Source organism: Somniosus microcephalus, chromosome 3 (assembly GCF_052327205.1).
Source record: "Somniosus microcephalus isolate GS21.2 chromosome 3, FLI_Smic_1.0, whole genome shotgun sequence".
In the NCBI taxonomy this organism is placed as follows: domain Eukaryota; kingdom Metazoa; phylum Chordata; class Chondrichthyes; order Squaliformes; family Somniosidae; genus Somniosus; species Somniosus microcephalus.
In genome coordinates, this window is record NC_140989.1 from 50,387,295 (window position 1) to 50,402,458 (window position 15,164).

General features: G+C 46.8%; 1 protein-coding gene across 1 annotated transcript in view; it reads left to right on the forward strand.

Annotated features, from left to right (window-relative positions):
• The first annotated feature begins 5,695 nt into the window (after positions 1–5,695).
• Positions 5,696–15,164, forward strand: part of LOC147121047 (mucin-like protein) — a 117,462-nt gene continuing 107,993 nt past the window's right edge. Inside the window, exons 1-3 of the mRNA XM_085977688.1 lie at positions 5,696–6,286; positions 12,258–12,368; positions 13,644–13,864. Coding sequence (XP_085833814.1) covers positions 5,761–6,286; positions 12,258–12,368; positions 13,644–13,864 — 858 coding nt within the window. The 5' untranslated portion in view covers positions 5,696–5,760. The remainder of the gene's footprint in view (positions 6,287–12,257; positions 12,369–13,643; positions 13,865–15,164) is intronic.

A 15,164-nucleotide genomic window follows, 5' to 3' on the forward strand; every position in this document is an offset into this window, starting at 1 on the left:
CAACTAGACCTCCATGTTCTGAAACAAGTTGATTAAAGCCTTGCTTTATACTCAAACCAAGTGCGTAGTGAGTTTTATTACGTCAATAGACTTGCCAGCAAAGCTGAAGCCCATGGAATTAAAGGGACAGTGGCAGCATGGATACGAAATTGGCTAAGTGACAGGAAACAGAGAGTAGTGGTGAACAGTTGTTTTTCAGACTGGAGGAAGGTACACAGTGGTGTTCCCCATACTAGGACCACTGCTTTTCTTGATATATATTAATGATTTGGACCTAGGTGTACAGGGCATTATTTCAAAATTTGCGGATGACACAAAACTTGGACGTATAGTGAACAGTGAGGAGGATAGGGATAGACTTCAAGAGGACACAGACAGGCTGGTAGAATGGGCGGACACGTGGCAGATGAAGTTTAACGCAGAAATGTGCGAAGTGATACATTTTGGTAGGAAGAATGATGAGAGGCAATATAAACTGAAGGATACAATTCTAAAGGGGGTGCAGGAACAGAGAGACCTAGGGGTGTATGCGCACAAATCGTTGAAGGTGGCAGGGCAGGTTGAAAAAACGGTTAAAAAAAGCATACGGGATCCTGGGCTTTATAAATAGCGGCATTGAGTACAAAAGCAAGGAAATTATGATGAACTTGTATAAAACACTGGTTCGGCCACAACTGGAGTATTGTGTCCAATTCTGGGCACCGCACTTTAGGAAGGATGTGAAGGCTTTAGAGAGGGTGCAGAAAAGATTTACAAGAATGGTTCCAGGAATGAGGGACTTCAGATATGTGGATAGACTGGAGAAGCTGGGGTTGTTCTCCTTAGAGCAGAGAAGATTGAGAGGAGATTTGATAGAGGTGTTCACAATCATGAAGGGTCTAGATAGAGTAGATAGACAGAAACTGTTCCTATTGGCGAAAGGGTCGAGAACCAGAGGACACAGATTTAAGGTGATTGGCAGAAGACCCAAAGGCGACATGAGGAAAATCTTTATGCAGTGAGTGGTTATGATCTGGAATGCACTACCTGAAAGAGTGGTGGAGGCAGATTCAATCATGGCTTTCAAAAGGGAATTAGCTAAGTACTTGAAGGCTACGGGTAAGGGCAGGGGATTGGGACTAGCTGAAGTGCTCTTGCAGAGAGCTGGCATGGGCTCAACAGGCCGAATGGCCTCCTACTATGCTGTAATCATTCTATGATTCTATTTGTCAGATTATAATGGGTGCTTAATGTAAGTTACATACAAGAAGATATTACATTTTAAAACTTTTGGATGAAGAATGCAGAAAACATGTCTGTTGTTATTATTTCAGGTATATAATGACAGTAAGAAGGACCTCTATTCTCAAACGATTATCAACAGAACCACCGAGGAAGTAAACAAGTATTTTGCAAAGAACCTTGACAGTAATTTTGTCCCCAGGTGGATATTAAAAGTAACATGGGATCACATCTCACCTGTTTCCTTTCAGAAAAAGAACATGAGTGAGGTAGGTCAGTGGAGTATAAAACTGGTGAATGTGAGTTAATTGAGCTAAACGCTGGTCAAATGAAAAGCATTTGCACTATCAACTATTAAGTTTGCTGGCTCCACTCTGAGTCTGTTGACATTCTAAATCTTAATAGAGCCTAAATTTAACATTGTTGCGCACACTTTATGGGCCTAAAATGGGCGCAACAATAACCAATTTAGCAATGCAGAGGCATGCGCCCAATGGAAGGCTATTACATTTGTCTTGCAGTCCTGGCCAGAATCAAGAAAAGTTTATTGTCTGAGAAGCAATCCTTCAACCTCTTTCTCCGTTGCAACTTCTCTTTCTCTTTATTTTAAGAACATTACTATGGCCATTGCTCCCTGTCTTGTTCCTCTAAGCTTCAAATCCATCACTTCACAAGTCTTTCCGTCTCCCAAACTCTTCATTCTGTTGAAATGAAGACTCGTTGGACCATCTCCTACTCTAACATTCTTTTCCAGAAGCCTCAAAACTATGCACCTATCACTTGACATTTTCCTCTGTGAGTTTATATTAGAAACAATGGCCTAGAAATTCGGGTACTTACCACTCTCTGGTAAGGCTCGTTTCTTGAAAAAAAATGGCTGCCGCCTCTCTTCTGCCTGCCTCTGACGTGGGACTCGGCAGCCACCATTTTGGTGAGGGCCTTGGTGCTGCAGTTAGCAGCGCTGGCTCTAGAAATGCAAAACAGCAGAGCGTGACATCAGTTGTCATGCAATGCCGACTTGATGCCACGCTCTGCAAATTTGGACTTTAATGCTGGGTCCTAAGCTTGCTCAGAAAAGCGAATGTGCAGCAGACCTACAGAGATGCTGTCAGTGCTACTTAAATGGACACACATATCTTTCAGGTAAGTTTGTATTTAAGCTTTTGTACTGGATTTTTAATATTTTATTGAAGTAGTGGCTTGGTGCAATAGATGTTAAAAGTTTTTAAAGTATGCTGCTGGATGCTTGCAAGGCCTCGGATGGTAAAGGAAGGCCTCTGAAAAGACAGAAAATGCTGGAAATACTCAGAAGGTCAGGCAGCACCATGGAGAGAGAAACAGAGTTCACGTCTCAGATTGAGATGCTGCCTGACCTGCTGAGTATTTCCAGCATTTTCTGCATTTATTTCAAATTTCCAGCACCCGCTCGCAGAGGGAAGAGGAAGATGCAGAAGACGAAGATGCAGAAGAGGAGGAAGCAGAAGAGGAGGAAGTGGAAGGAAGGATGCAATCCAGACAGCCCCTTTCTGGCCGGGATATCCGGGATGGAATCATCCATCTGTGGTACCAGTGACCACAACTATAATTCCCCTTTCAACATTTGTCCCACACCTTCCCTTCCCTCTGTTACTACCATCACAGCATCCTCTTGGCCATAATGCTGAAATGAAAGCCACCACAAAGTAAACTTTCCAATCCAACTTTATACATCTATCCATCCAATATGACATCAAGAAATCAACTAATCACCCATGTGCATTTCTTTAATGACTGTCTAGTGTGTGCCTTTGCCTATCCTACTGATGTCACGCAGGGCTACCCTAGTGGCTGCAGCATGGCTGGTGGAAGGCTGCTGACTTTCAGTGGGGGACACTGCAAATGGCCTTGCAGGACAACCTCGAGGAGCTGGTGGCTGGGTGTGTGAAATTGAGTGGCGTTGTTTCTTCTTCTTCTTCTCTCCTCTCCCTCTTCTTGGTCAACTACTGGCTGGGCAGGCTGTGTAGAGATTGTTGGTAACTCCGTGATGGGGGGTGGAGGTGTCATGCAATGAGCAGTGTGTGAGGCCACTGGTGCAGTTGGTAGATGACTTTTAAAGATGCATTCACTGACCTTGACCACTGGTCTGAGCTCATGAAGCTTCTTTGGGCACTGGAGCCAGGTCATGGGGGTGACACTGCTGGCAGTGACGGCCTTGGTGATCTGGTCCCACATTGTTCTTTCTGGAGGACCACCTGGCCCCTGTGGGTAGAGGATCTCACTTGCAGTGTTGACCCCCTGCAAAGCTGGAGTGCTGCTTGCGAGACCATGGGTGCCCCTTCCCTGACTTGTTGAGCCATTTGTGTTAGTCCTGAAGCACTTTTCCCATTTTTTTAGGTGCGGAAGGCAAATCAGCTTTAAGAGCTGAAGACTGCCATTTGAGACTTATATTTAATGTTGATTTATTTCAGAAGGTAGTTAAGTTCCAAGGGCTGAAAACTGCCTATATTACGTATATGATTTTTATTTTTTTCATTTTAGAAGGCAGTTCCCCTTTAAGGGACCAACACTGCTTTCTAAAATGACAAGCTAGCTTTAAGAGAACGCTGCTGTTGCTCCAGGGACGCTACATTGGGCCTCCTGCTGAGAGTAGCACCCGAAAACCAGCCTTACACGGTAAGTTTAGTGTTGCACTAATGTTAAACAGCAGGCAACACCAAAATACCGGTGCTGCCTGCACAATTAATTCAGGCGGTCGTTAAGTACGGCGTGCAGTGGCACCGGCAGCTTTTTGGTGCACTGGAATTTTTAGCCCAATTTGTCCTGTTATTAGGCAAGGTATTTGCTTACGGATTATTCTGTTTTTTTTGGAAAAGAGGGCAATCAATAAATGTTATTGTAACATAGTGGACCAGATATTCCGACCCCCCCCACGGGTGCGTACGAGGTGCGCATGCACCCGTAGGGGCCTCGCAAGTGTCTCGCAAAGCGCATGCGCTGAAAACCAGCACTTCCGATCTATCCTCTTGACAGATCATCCGCCTGCTCGGGAGAAGGGCCTCCGCGGGCAGAGAATTCCGCTTTCTGCAGAACCTCCGCCCGCTGAAAACCTTTAAAAATCTTATGCCTGGTAAGGCCTGCTTTTACCAGCATAAGAGTTAAAAAAAATTGAAATGTTTTCACTCATTTATAATTTAAAAATACTTTTAAAAAAGGTAAGTTTATCTTTAGCCCCGTAAAAAACTTAATTTTTTTCAAAAAATTTAATTTTTGTTTAAAATAATTAATTTAATGTAATTTTAACTCATTTTAAATATGTGATGGTTTTTAAAAATGTATTTAATGTTTAACTGTTTTTTAAGTGAACTCCATTCATACTTTTGACAGAGACCTGTCAAAAGTGTGCAGTGGGATTCCCTTCTTTGATTGGTTCCCCATGGCCCAAGTGATCCCAGGGACGCTTGTGAATCGCCTTCCCCCCTGGGATACCTGGGCCTCTGCGCATTTCGTAGTGGAGAGGCCCAGGGTCGGAAGTCTCGGGACATACGGAACCAGCAGGCAAGTGAGTAGATTTTTCCTGATCGAAGGCATCCGCATGTAGGAAGCCTCTGATCAGAAAATCTGTCCCAATATATTATACTAAAAGTAAGACTGTTATAATGTATGGAGTTGTAAATGCTTCCAATAATAAATCTTGATATTTTATTTTTATGAAAAGAATGTTGTGAAATGTCTGTGGCCCTGATATTACTTCATAAGATACTCAGGTACAAACACTTAATACATTCATCTAAAATTCTACTCTCCATTTTGGTGGCATTAACCTTTTTATTTTAAACAGATTAATGTCTCTGCTAAAGCAGTGGATAAAAAAATTTCAGATGAAAGTATTAAACATTTGTATTTTAGTATCCATGGTGTAATTTCAGGACTTATATTTTGCATGTGTTTTATTTTGTTTAAAATAAGAAAATATTAAAATTCCCAAATAGGTTTATTTAAATTGTACACAATAAAGCAAATAAGGAAATTTGAAATAAAAGCAGAAATAATTGAAATTAATTCAGGCCAATGAGTGTCCAGAAGGGAAAGAAAGATTGATGTTTGAGTGTGATTTGTCATGAGAATTGGTTAATAATAACATTTTGGTTAACTTTAAGGTCAACATTTTCGTGTGACCTTCGTCAGTCATGATGAAGGGTCACATCCAAAGTTTTAACCTTTTTCAGATACTGATCGATGTGATTTATTTTTTCAGCATATTCGGTATTTGTTATTCCATGCATGAGTAAGACCATCATAGCCCACTGTTAGATTTGCCTCACCCAGGCCGTAACAAGTACATTCTCTCTGTAAACTGACTGTGTTCTCTACATGCTCTTGATTAGTTGAGTAGGCTTAGTCCGTTGATTTGTAACTGCTTTTTTCATTTGACATAATCTACTCTTTCGGAGAAATTTTAGATTTTTCCCTAACAAAGATATTTATTTACAGACAAACACGTTTCAGTGCATATTGACTACGGATGGAATTTGCTCCTTTGCTTTGTTAAGATATGCTACAATGCTCTGGTATCCTGGTCAGAGATTATTCCACAGAGCATTGATGGGCTACACAAATGGAAAAGAAATATTTTACAACGATCCCCAAACACAAAAGATTAACACATATGGCCCAAGAGGAAGGTACAGGCCAGATCAAACAATTGGAAACACAGGACTCCATGGGCAATGGGCTTACCGGCTGGATCTGCACAACACCAGTAAATATGGTACAAGCTACCAGCAGAAGTGCTGGAATTGGTATCTAACTGAACCAAATCCTTCTGCCTGGAATACCGATGTACAGTCTTGTCCCTGCCATGAGTCACAAGCGAAGGAAGACAACCGTTTTATACCTGAGATTACACTATTCAATGTTTCAGCCAAACTGAAGCTGGAAGGCAAAAGGATAACATTTCAATCTGCATTACCTAATAGGTTCACAGCTGGCCGAAGGTGCATCTATAGTTCGGGTTACCTGATTGCGGGCATAACTGACCGTTACTTTATTTATTCCTCAGAAGCAACAACGATGCAGGACCACATAAGTGAGTATAGATTAAAATGCTTTTGTTGTCCCAGGTTAAATGCTCAATTGATGCTGTTAGGAAATCTCAGCTGGAGTGCCAGTAGGAATGCTGTAGTTAACCTTACTGCCTAGATTAGAGAGGAGATAAATCAGCCAGGGTTTCAATTCCTGATTGATTTTGAGTGACTTCTGCTGGAAAATGTGTGTGTGGTTAACAGCTGATGACAGGTTTGGGAATAGCTCTTACTCTTTGTTTCTCATGACTTGAAAACTGTAGAACTCCTTTCCTCCCTTGGGCTTCAATTCCTCGTACAATCTTTTAAAATCCTTGGCATTACTTCACTATTACTTCTTGATTTTACTTCATATTCTCCTCTACTCTTTTGAACTTTGGTGGTGTCTTATGCTGTCAGAATTAGCCAGTGTTGCCATCTTTTCCCAAATCAAAAACCTCCAAAACCAGACAGGTAAATGGATAGAGGTATGTTTAATACTTGTTTTGTTGCTGTTACTGTTGAAACTTCATTGAAAATCTTAATAATGAATACCTCTTAATCATGAAGCACAGAAGCACACTTTCCCTGTGGAACTCTTGCAAGTGGTCTACTCTAGTTCCAATAACACACAAAGGCCTAGAAATTCAGTTGGGCGCGCCAGCCGTTAGCGCCTTAGGGGGAGTAGATCTCGAGCGCTAGGCGCTTATCGCCCGGGCGCAGCGCGATCTGCGCCTCTCCCCAACTTCAGGACACATTTAGCGCCGGCGCAAAGTCTTAGCGCGCGCCCTGCTGCGCGCGCAGATCATGACATCATATAATAGTGCAACGCCCTTTGTGCGCCCCAAACCGGAACTTCACTCGCGTCGGCCCATTGTGCGCCGGGCGTCCCGAGCGACTGTGAAGTGGAACGGTACACAGGCCAGCCGGGCCGGGGGGAGCGCTAATTAAAGGGCACTTACCCAGCAGTATAAAGGCCAGCCATTTTGCAGCATTCACTCTTGTGCAACGGTTTTTTGGACAGAGACCAAGGAGGAGAGTTTACTGGTTTGGACCAACACTTGGACAGGTATTTTTGGCTCAGGCCAGAGCTTACCAATTATCTTAGCCTTCATTCAGAGCTCAGTGTTTGCCAGCATATAATGGGGGCTGCATTGGGTGGCAACGCTGAATTTCAGCCTTATGCCAGAAGGGCTTACAGACGCCGTGAGAGAGTGGCAGCCCTGGCTAGACGCAGAGGGGGCAACAGGCGTCGCCAACTGAGGCCTTACCCACGCAGGGTATACCGCCAGCAGACCTCCTATCTGACCATGTCTGCCGCGATGTGTGTTAGGAGGCTGCGATTCCGAAGGGAGGTGGTTGCAGACATCTGCCGGCTGCTTCAGAGAGATCTGCAGCCACAGCTGATGCGCAGGACGTCTCTGTCGGTGGCAGTGAAGGTGACGGTGGCTCTCAACTTCTATGCCTCCGGCTCCTTCCAATCCGCTACTGGGGAGATTGCTAACATCTCCCAGTTCGCTGTGCATTGCTGCATCCGCCAGGTGACCGAAGCCCTTTTCAGAAGGAGACATCAATTCATCTCCTTCCCCATGACCCTGGACAAGCAGCAGCAGCGTGCAGTGGGGTTTGCAAGAATAGCGGGCTTCCCCATGGTGCAGGGCGCCATTGACTGCACGCATGTGGCTTTGCGGGCACCTCTTGAGCATGCCGAGGATTACCGCAACCGGAAGGGCTACCATTCCCTCAATGTACAGCTGGTGTGTGACCACAGGCAGCGCATCCTAGCTGTCAATGCCCGCTTTCCAGGCAGCAGCCACGATGCCTTTATCCTGCGACAGACAACTGTGGCTGACATGTTCCAGGCACAGCCTCCCCCAAGAGGATGGCTTATCGGGGACAAAGGCTATCCTTTGTGTACCTGGCTCATGACCCCGCTCCGCGCGCCCACGACCCCTGCTGAAGAGGCATACAACGAGAGCCATCAAGCGACGAGGAACCTCATAGAACAAACAATCGGCGTGCTCAAGCAACGGTTCCGCTGTCTCGATCACTCCGGGGGAGCCCTCCAGTATTCGCAGGATCGAGTCTCCCAATTCGTCGTCGTTTGCTGCATGCTGCACAACCTGGCTATCCGCAGGACTCAGGCACTGCCACCTCACGTTGGACCACCACCTCAGGAGGAGGAGCAGGAGGAGCATGAGGACGACGAGGACGAGGAGTACCAGCCCAGGAGGGACGCACAAGGTCCAAGGGCCGCCCGTCGTCGGCTTATTGAACGTCACTTCTAGGCCCCCTGTCAGGGAATGGCTTGTGCCAATGATAGAACATGAATGCAGCCGCTCCGCAAGCCCTCAGCCGGTTAAGGCAACAAACACTTCAAAGATCAAACATGGACAATGTGAATAAATAAAATGCTTTATTGTACAAACTCTGGGCCCTTCCCACATGAAAACCAAAAACAGAGGAAACCCCCAAAAAACACTCCAACACATTACTCACTCCCACAACCTGGGGAGGATTAACAAAATAGGGCAACTAAAATGGCCGTCATTGTCGGCCTTCGTCCAAAACAAACATCACATCATCGGCCTTCAAAAAACTAACATCCAATTCTCGGCCTCAAGAAACAAACACAAATGGCCACACATTCGAATATTTGGCCCGCTAGGGCGATGCCTTGGCCATCTTTGGGTGGCCCCTGCCCGCCCTGCTGCTCCGCCTCAAAGTAAGGCCATTGGCTGCTGCAAGGCTGGGGGCAGGCTCCTGAGGGGCACATGTCGTGACGGCAGATGCCCTTGGGGGTCGGCCTAGTCGAGGTCTGGTCGTCGAGCGGCCGGCTCTTGATTGCTGCAGCTGTGGCTGGCCAGCATCAGTCGCTGCAGCAGCTCCTGGCAGCTCCACTGGGGGAGTGGCAGTGGCGGCTGGAGGAATGGCGGCAAGCTGGTGGATGGCAGGCGCTCGCTGGTCGCCTGAGACACTGGCACTCGCCCGGGCCAGCACTGCAGCATGCGCACCAATCTGCCGAGGGACAGACCGATGTGCTGCTGCAGCGCGCCGCGTGCCCTGGCGATGCCTGGCTGACACAGCGAGTGTGGCAGCAGTGAGTGCCCGTGTTGACCTGTTCACTGCCCGCAGCAGAGCAGCCAGTGACTGGATGGCACCACTAATCACCTGGCCAGTCGCTGCAAGATCTGCCCGGTATTCCACCCGACTGGTGGCCTCTAAGGGCCCGAACTCGGCCACACTCCGAGAGAGGGAATCGATGGACTCAGGCAACCGTGACACTGCCGCCATGAGCTCCGTGTGCCAGCGCTCCGAGTCCGCGGACAAGTCTTCGAGGCCTTCCATCTCCTCGGCGAACAGCATCTCCTGACTGGAGGCCGGACTCTCCCTCTGGGGAGAAGGCCGCCGAGCTGGCCGACCCTTCCTGCGTTGCTGGAGGCCGCTGGGCCCAGCAATTGGACTCCTCTCCGACGCATCCCCCCTCTGGGGAGAAGGCCGCCGAGCTTCCACCCCCCTCCCGCCTTTCTGCAGCACGCAGGTCCCAGGAGCTCCCCTCCCCTTCGACACTTCCGCCACGCTGCCCTCCAGGGAAGACGTGTCCCCTACATTGGCCTGGGTGGCCGCGGCTGAGGGTTCCCCTGATGGGCCGCCTTCCTCTTGCTCCTCCTCCTGCTCCTCCTCGGAGGGTCTGTCACTGGCAAGTTGAGGGACCTCCTCTTGACCATCTGAAAGCAGGAAGGCACAAGAGTAGCTTTAGAGTGAGGAGAGGGCGTCAGTGCGGGATGCATGAGTGGTGGCATTCAGCGCATTGGTCGGACAGTGGCAAAGGATGTAGATCTGATGCGCAAGTGGGACGAGAGAGGTGCAAAAGGTGATGTCCTTACCATTGCTTCCCAGAACAGGGTCGGCATCTCCACATGCCACGGGCCCAATCACCCGGCGACCCATGAGGCGCTCCACGCGATGTTGCAGGTCGGTGAGTGGCTGGATATGGGGTCGTCCTCCCCCGGTCGCAGTCCGGCTCCTGCGATTATTCGCCAGCTTGGCCTGCAAGAGAAAGGACGGCCTCTAAGTACAGTGTGTCGCCGTGATCTTGTGTGCACTGCCTCCCATGGTGGAATAGCCTGGCCAGTGTGTCGCCATGATCTGCTGTGCACTGCCTCCCATGGTGGAATAGCCTGGCCAGTGTGTCGCCATGATCTGCTGTGCACTGCCTCCCATGGTGGAATAGCCTGGCCAGTGTGTCGCCATGATCTGCTGTGCACTGCCTCCCATGGTGGAATAGCTTGGCCAGTGTATTCAGTGCAGAATGTGCAATTGATGCTCATGCCTGTGCCATAGCTGCTGGATGAAGGCTGGCCATTAGAGCTTTCAGGTCCCTTTGCCCATAATGTGAGGTGCACATGCAAGGATGAGGAGGTCATTGGAAAGGGTACTCACCCTGACAATGCGTGTGAGGTCATTTATCTTTTTGCGGCATTGGGCACCGGTCCTGGGGACGTCGCTGTTGGCTGACAGCTTGCTGGCGACATGCCTCCAGGCTCTCCTGTAGACGCGGACCGTCGCCTTCTTGCCATTGTCCGGGTACAAAACATGGCGCCTCTTCTCCACAGCAGCAAGCAGCACACTCAGATCATGCTCTGAGAAGCGCTGCGCACGTTCACGGGCCTTCTCCATGTCTTCAGGCACTATTTGGGTCCAGCAGCAGTGTTCAGGCCTAGCTGGAGGGCTCCACTATCCAGGGCGTGGCAGCAGACACAGTCGACCCTTCCCCCTTAAGAGCTGGCCGGCGCCAGGGTGTCTGCTGTCAGTCACGAGATGGCCGCACCTGCGCTGCACCCAGCCTCGGCGCTATCGATCACCACCTCCGGCTTAGCGCCCAAAGAGAGGCGTCCAACAGCAGTTTTAGCGCTCGCCCGAACTAGTAGGGCGAAGCTAATGAATATCAGAGAAGTGGCCTAGATTTGGGGGCGGACGCAAACTTTAGCGGACGCCCCACTTTAGCGCCCCAAAAGTGGCGTCAATGAATTTCTAGGCCAAAACCCCTACTTCAAGCACCCCTCTGCTTACTATACCTTGTCATGGATGTGCATCATGTTACAATTACTTACATCACCTCTCCTGCCATCAGCAATGATGACCATTAGCAACCAGATAGCAAGCTGTGGAATTGAGCTTAATGTCAGATTGGTAACTTTTACCACACAGTCATGTCAATTCTCTCAGTCAATACAGGAGTCATTAAAATACCTACTAATAGACATTAAGCTATTTTGAAACAAGTGTTTCCAGCAAACATATGGAATAAATATTCAATATTTATGTAGAATAGCTTACTTACTGTCAATAAATATTTCAAATCTGGGTCTGAGTATCAAAAGTTTGTAAATCATTCTGGCTCCAGGTGGACAGAGGTCTACTGACTTTGCAGGCCCCAATTTGAAAACTTGTGCCTTCATATTTTAATTCTGGAATATTAGATTTCGGTTAAGAGAAACATCCAATGAGCTAAACTTATGTGGACTTTATCGTTAATAATTTTTTGGGCTCCTCACTATAAGAGAGACATAATAGCCTTGGAGAAAGCGCAACACAGATTTACCAACATTATAAAAACAACTTGCATTTATATAAGTACCTATAACGTAGAAAAACATCCAAAGAAGAATAAGAATTTTAAAAAAGGGGAGAAAGAAGAAGGCAATTGTGTAAAATCAGACACTGAGAGGGTCCTAAATTCAGCATAGTCAAGAAAGGCCAAATACTCCTTTGCTAAAAAATGTTTGTTTCTATTAATGGGAATTGTAGTTCTTCCGTACCCACTATCCCACCCCCCCAGCCCCCACCCCCCAAAAGACAAATCCCAAACCTTGGTGCTGTGGAACTTTTCATGTAATCCAGTGTATTCCATCTTTATATTTAATAATCAGCTTGTTTTGAATTTTAATCACAATTGTTTTATTTTTTAAGCCATATATATATTTTAATTAACAGTGGGGGACTTGGAACCTTTTGAATGGTGTTGTAGAAAATCCTCCTTATGCAATTTGTATTATGAAAAACGACCTATTGATAAATGTGAGAATTATACTTCATTGGGTTTAGGTAAGTGAATAACAATTTAAGTTGTGCATTATGACTGTTGTGGCTTATCGTGTTGAGAATCGTATTTATATTAGTTGGATTCATTTAATTCGGTGTTTTTCAAAAGTTATCTCCTCTTTTCCAATTGTTCCCTTTTACAATCATTCATTGAGCTCCAACTAGGAGAGCACAGGGTAAGCCATAGGCGCCTGACTGTTGTCACTGCTGCTCCATAATCAGCCTGAGGAGGTATGACTGAAGTCAGGAAGACTGCAAAATACCAGCTTTTTCTTATAAAGGTTGAATAGTTATTATATTGTGTTCCATCTCATCGACAGCTTAAACACACCCACCTAACCAAGACAATCAAGTTGAAGCCATAAGTAGTTGTAGGATACAAATTCACAGCCTTCAGGTTGAGCACCAGAAATTGAACCAAGAAAGCAAGAAGGCTGCTTAAGTTAGTCTTTTTGTTTCCCAACTGATACCTTACCTTTTTCTCCTCAATTTTTCCCCCTTTTCACTTTTCCTGAAGAAGTGGACTGATGCAGGACATGGCATCCTCAATGGCCATTCTTCATGTATGAGTCTAGACAGTGTTGGTAAACTATTTAACTCAAGGGCAAATCATAGCCACACCTATTCTTGTTCCATCAATACTGTGCACATTCCAGCAAGGTTCACTGCCTTAGAATCAGGAGCAAGAACCCTGGCTGATTTTATTTCACCTCCATGGGCACTGAGGCCAAATGCAGCACCCAAGTGCCACCCATGTGATTTCAGCTAATCCTGCACAGGCTGGGGATCAAACCTGAGACCTAACTGGTTAATGGGGCTCTGTTCCACACTGAGCAATGCATTTACCCACTAAGCCACTGAGGGAACCCCACTTATAAATATTCTTACAGATCTTTTTGCGTAGATTTTCGGAGCCACAGTGTGGTATGGTAGCACAGGGTTACTGCCAAAGCTAGACACTTCCCCACAGAAAAAGAGGAACAATTAGAGGATACGCCATCCAGGTGACTAGTAGCCAACTCAAGAGTGGTTCAGAAAAGGTGTAATTGACTGTGACATGGGAAGGGAAAGAGGACCTAAAGATGGAGGAGAAAAATAGCCCCCAAAAATGTCAATAGATACCATTCATTATGTAATTGAAAAATGACAACAACACGATCATGGACTCAGACTAAGTGGATTTAGGCTCAACAAAATTCATTTTTATAAAGGTAGAAAAGTTAAAATAAGTACTGTATATATGGATAAATATTCTAAAAATGAATACTTCTTATTAAGGTCAGATTTATGGAACCCTGCATGTGAAAACATTTGATGGAGTTGACTACATATTTCATGGACTTGGAGAATACGTCATTGTCAGGCTGTCATCAGACAAAGGACATAATATATTTACTCTTCAAGGCCAAAGTGACCTGATAATCAAGGATAACACCTTTATAAATGTAGTGGCCTTTGTAAAGTTTGCTGCATTTTATCAAGGGATGGTAATGATGAAAGTAAGTACTTTATTCTCAGAGTCACATCCTGATTGTTTAAAATTTCTGTTTCAAAACAGTCACCAACATTTCTGACATCTCTAGTCCTAAACTAAAACAGAACTTTAGTACGATAGCAAAATACTGCAGATGTTGGAAATCCGAAATAACAACAGAAAATGCTGGAAAAACTCAGCAGGTCAGGCAACATCCGTGGAGAGAAATTTGAGTTGACGTTTCGGGTTTGACCCTTCTTCAAAACTGGAGAGAAAAGGAACTAGATCGAAGGCAGGGCTGCGATCGGACAAAAGAATAAAAGAACCAAAAGAAGTAAAAGAGATTAGAAGCTAGACGAGATGGTAATAGGCTGGGATTAGGTGTAAAGTGTACTGGCAGGGCAAAAGATAGCTGCCAGGTGTGAGAGAGAAACAAAAGGAAAGGGGGGGGGGGAGGAAAGGAGTGGAAAAATATAAGTAAAAATGAAATAGGGGCCGAGGTTATGATCTGAAATTGTTGAACTCGATATTGAGACCGGAAGGCTGCAGAGTGCCTAATCGGAAGATGAGGTGCTGTTCCTCGAGTTTACGTTGAGCTTCCGTGGAACAGTACAAGAGGCCAAGGACGGTGAGGTCCGAGTGGGAATGGAGCGGTGAATTGAAATGACAGGCGACCGGAAGCTCGGGGTCACCCTTACGGACTGAACCTCTGCCCTCACCCCTGCCCCTCCCTCCCGGAACCACGATAGGGTTCCCCTTGTCCTCACCTTTCACCCCACCAGCCTCCACATTCAACGGATCATCCTCCGGCATTTCCGCTACCTCCAAAGTGATCCCACCACCAAACGTATCTTCCCCTCCCCTCCCCTTTCAGCATTCCGCAGGGACCGCTCTCTCCGAGACACCCTAGTCCACTCCTCTATCACCCCAAACAGCCCTTCCCCTTCGCCTGGCACCTTCCCGTGCAAGCGGAGGAGATGTAACACCTGCCCCTATACCTCCCCCCTCCCCACTGTCCAGGGCCCCAAACACCCCTTCCAGGTGAAACAGCGATTTACTTGTACTTCTCGCAATCTAGTATACTGTATTCGCTGCTCACGATGCGGTCTCCTCTACATTGGGGAGACCAAACGCAGATTGGGTGACCGCTTTGCGGAACACCTCCGTTCAGTCCGTAAGGGTGACCCCGAGCTTCCGGTCGCCTGTCATTTCAATTCACCGCTCCATTCCCACTCGGACCTCACCGTCCTTGGCCTCTTGTACTGTTCCACGGAAGCTCAACGTAAACTCGAGGAACAGCACCTCATCTTCCGATTAGGCACTCT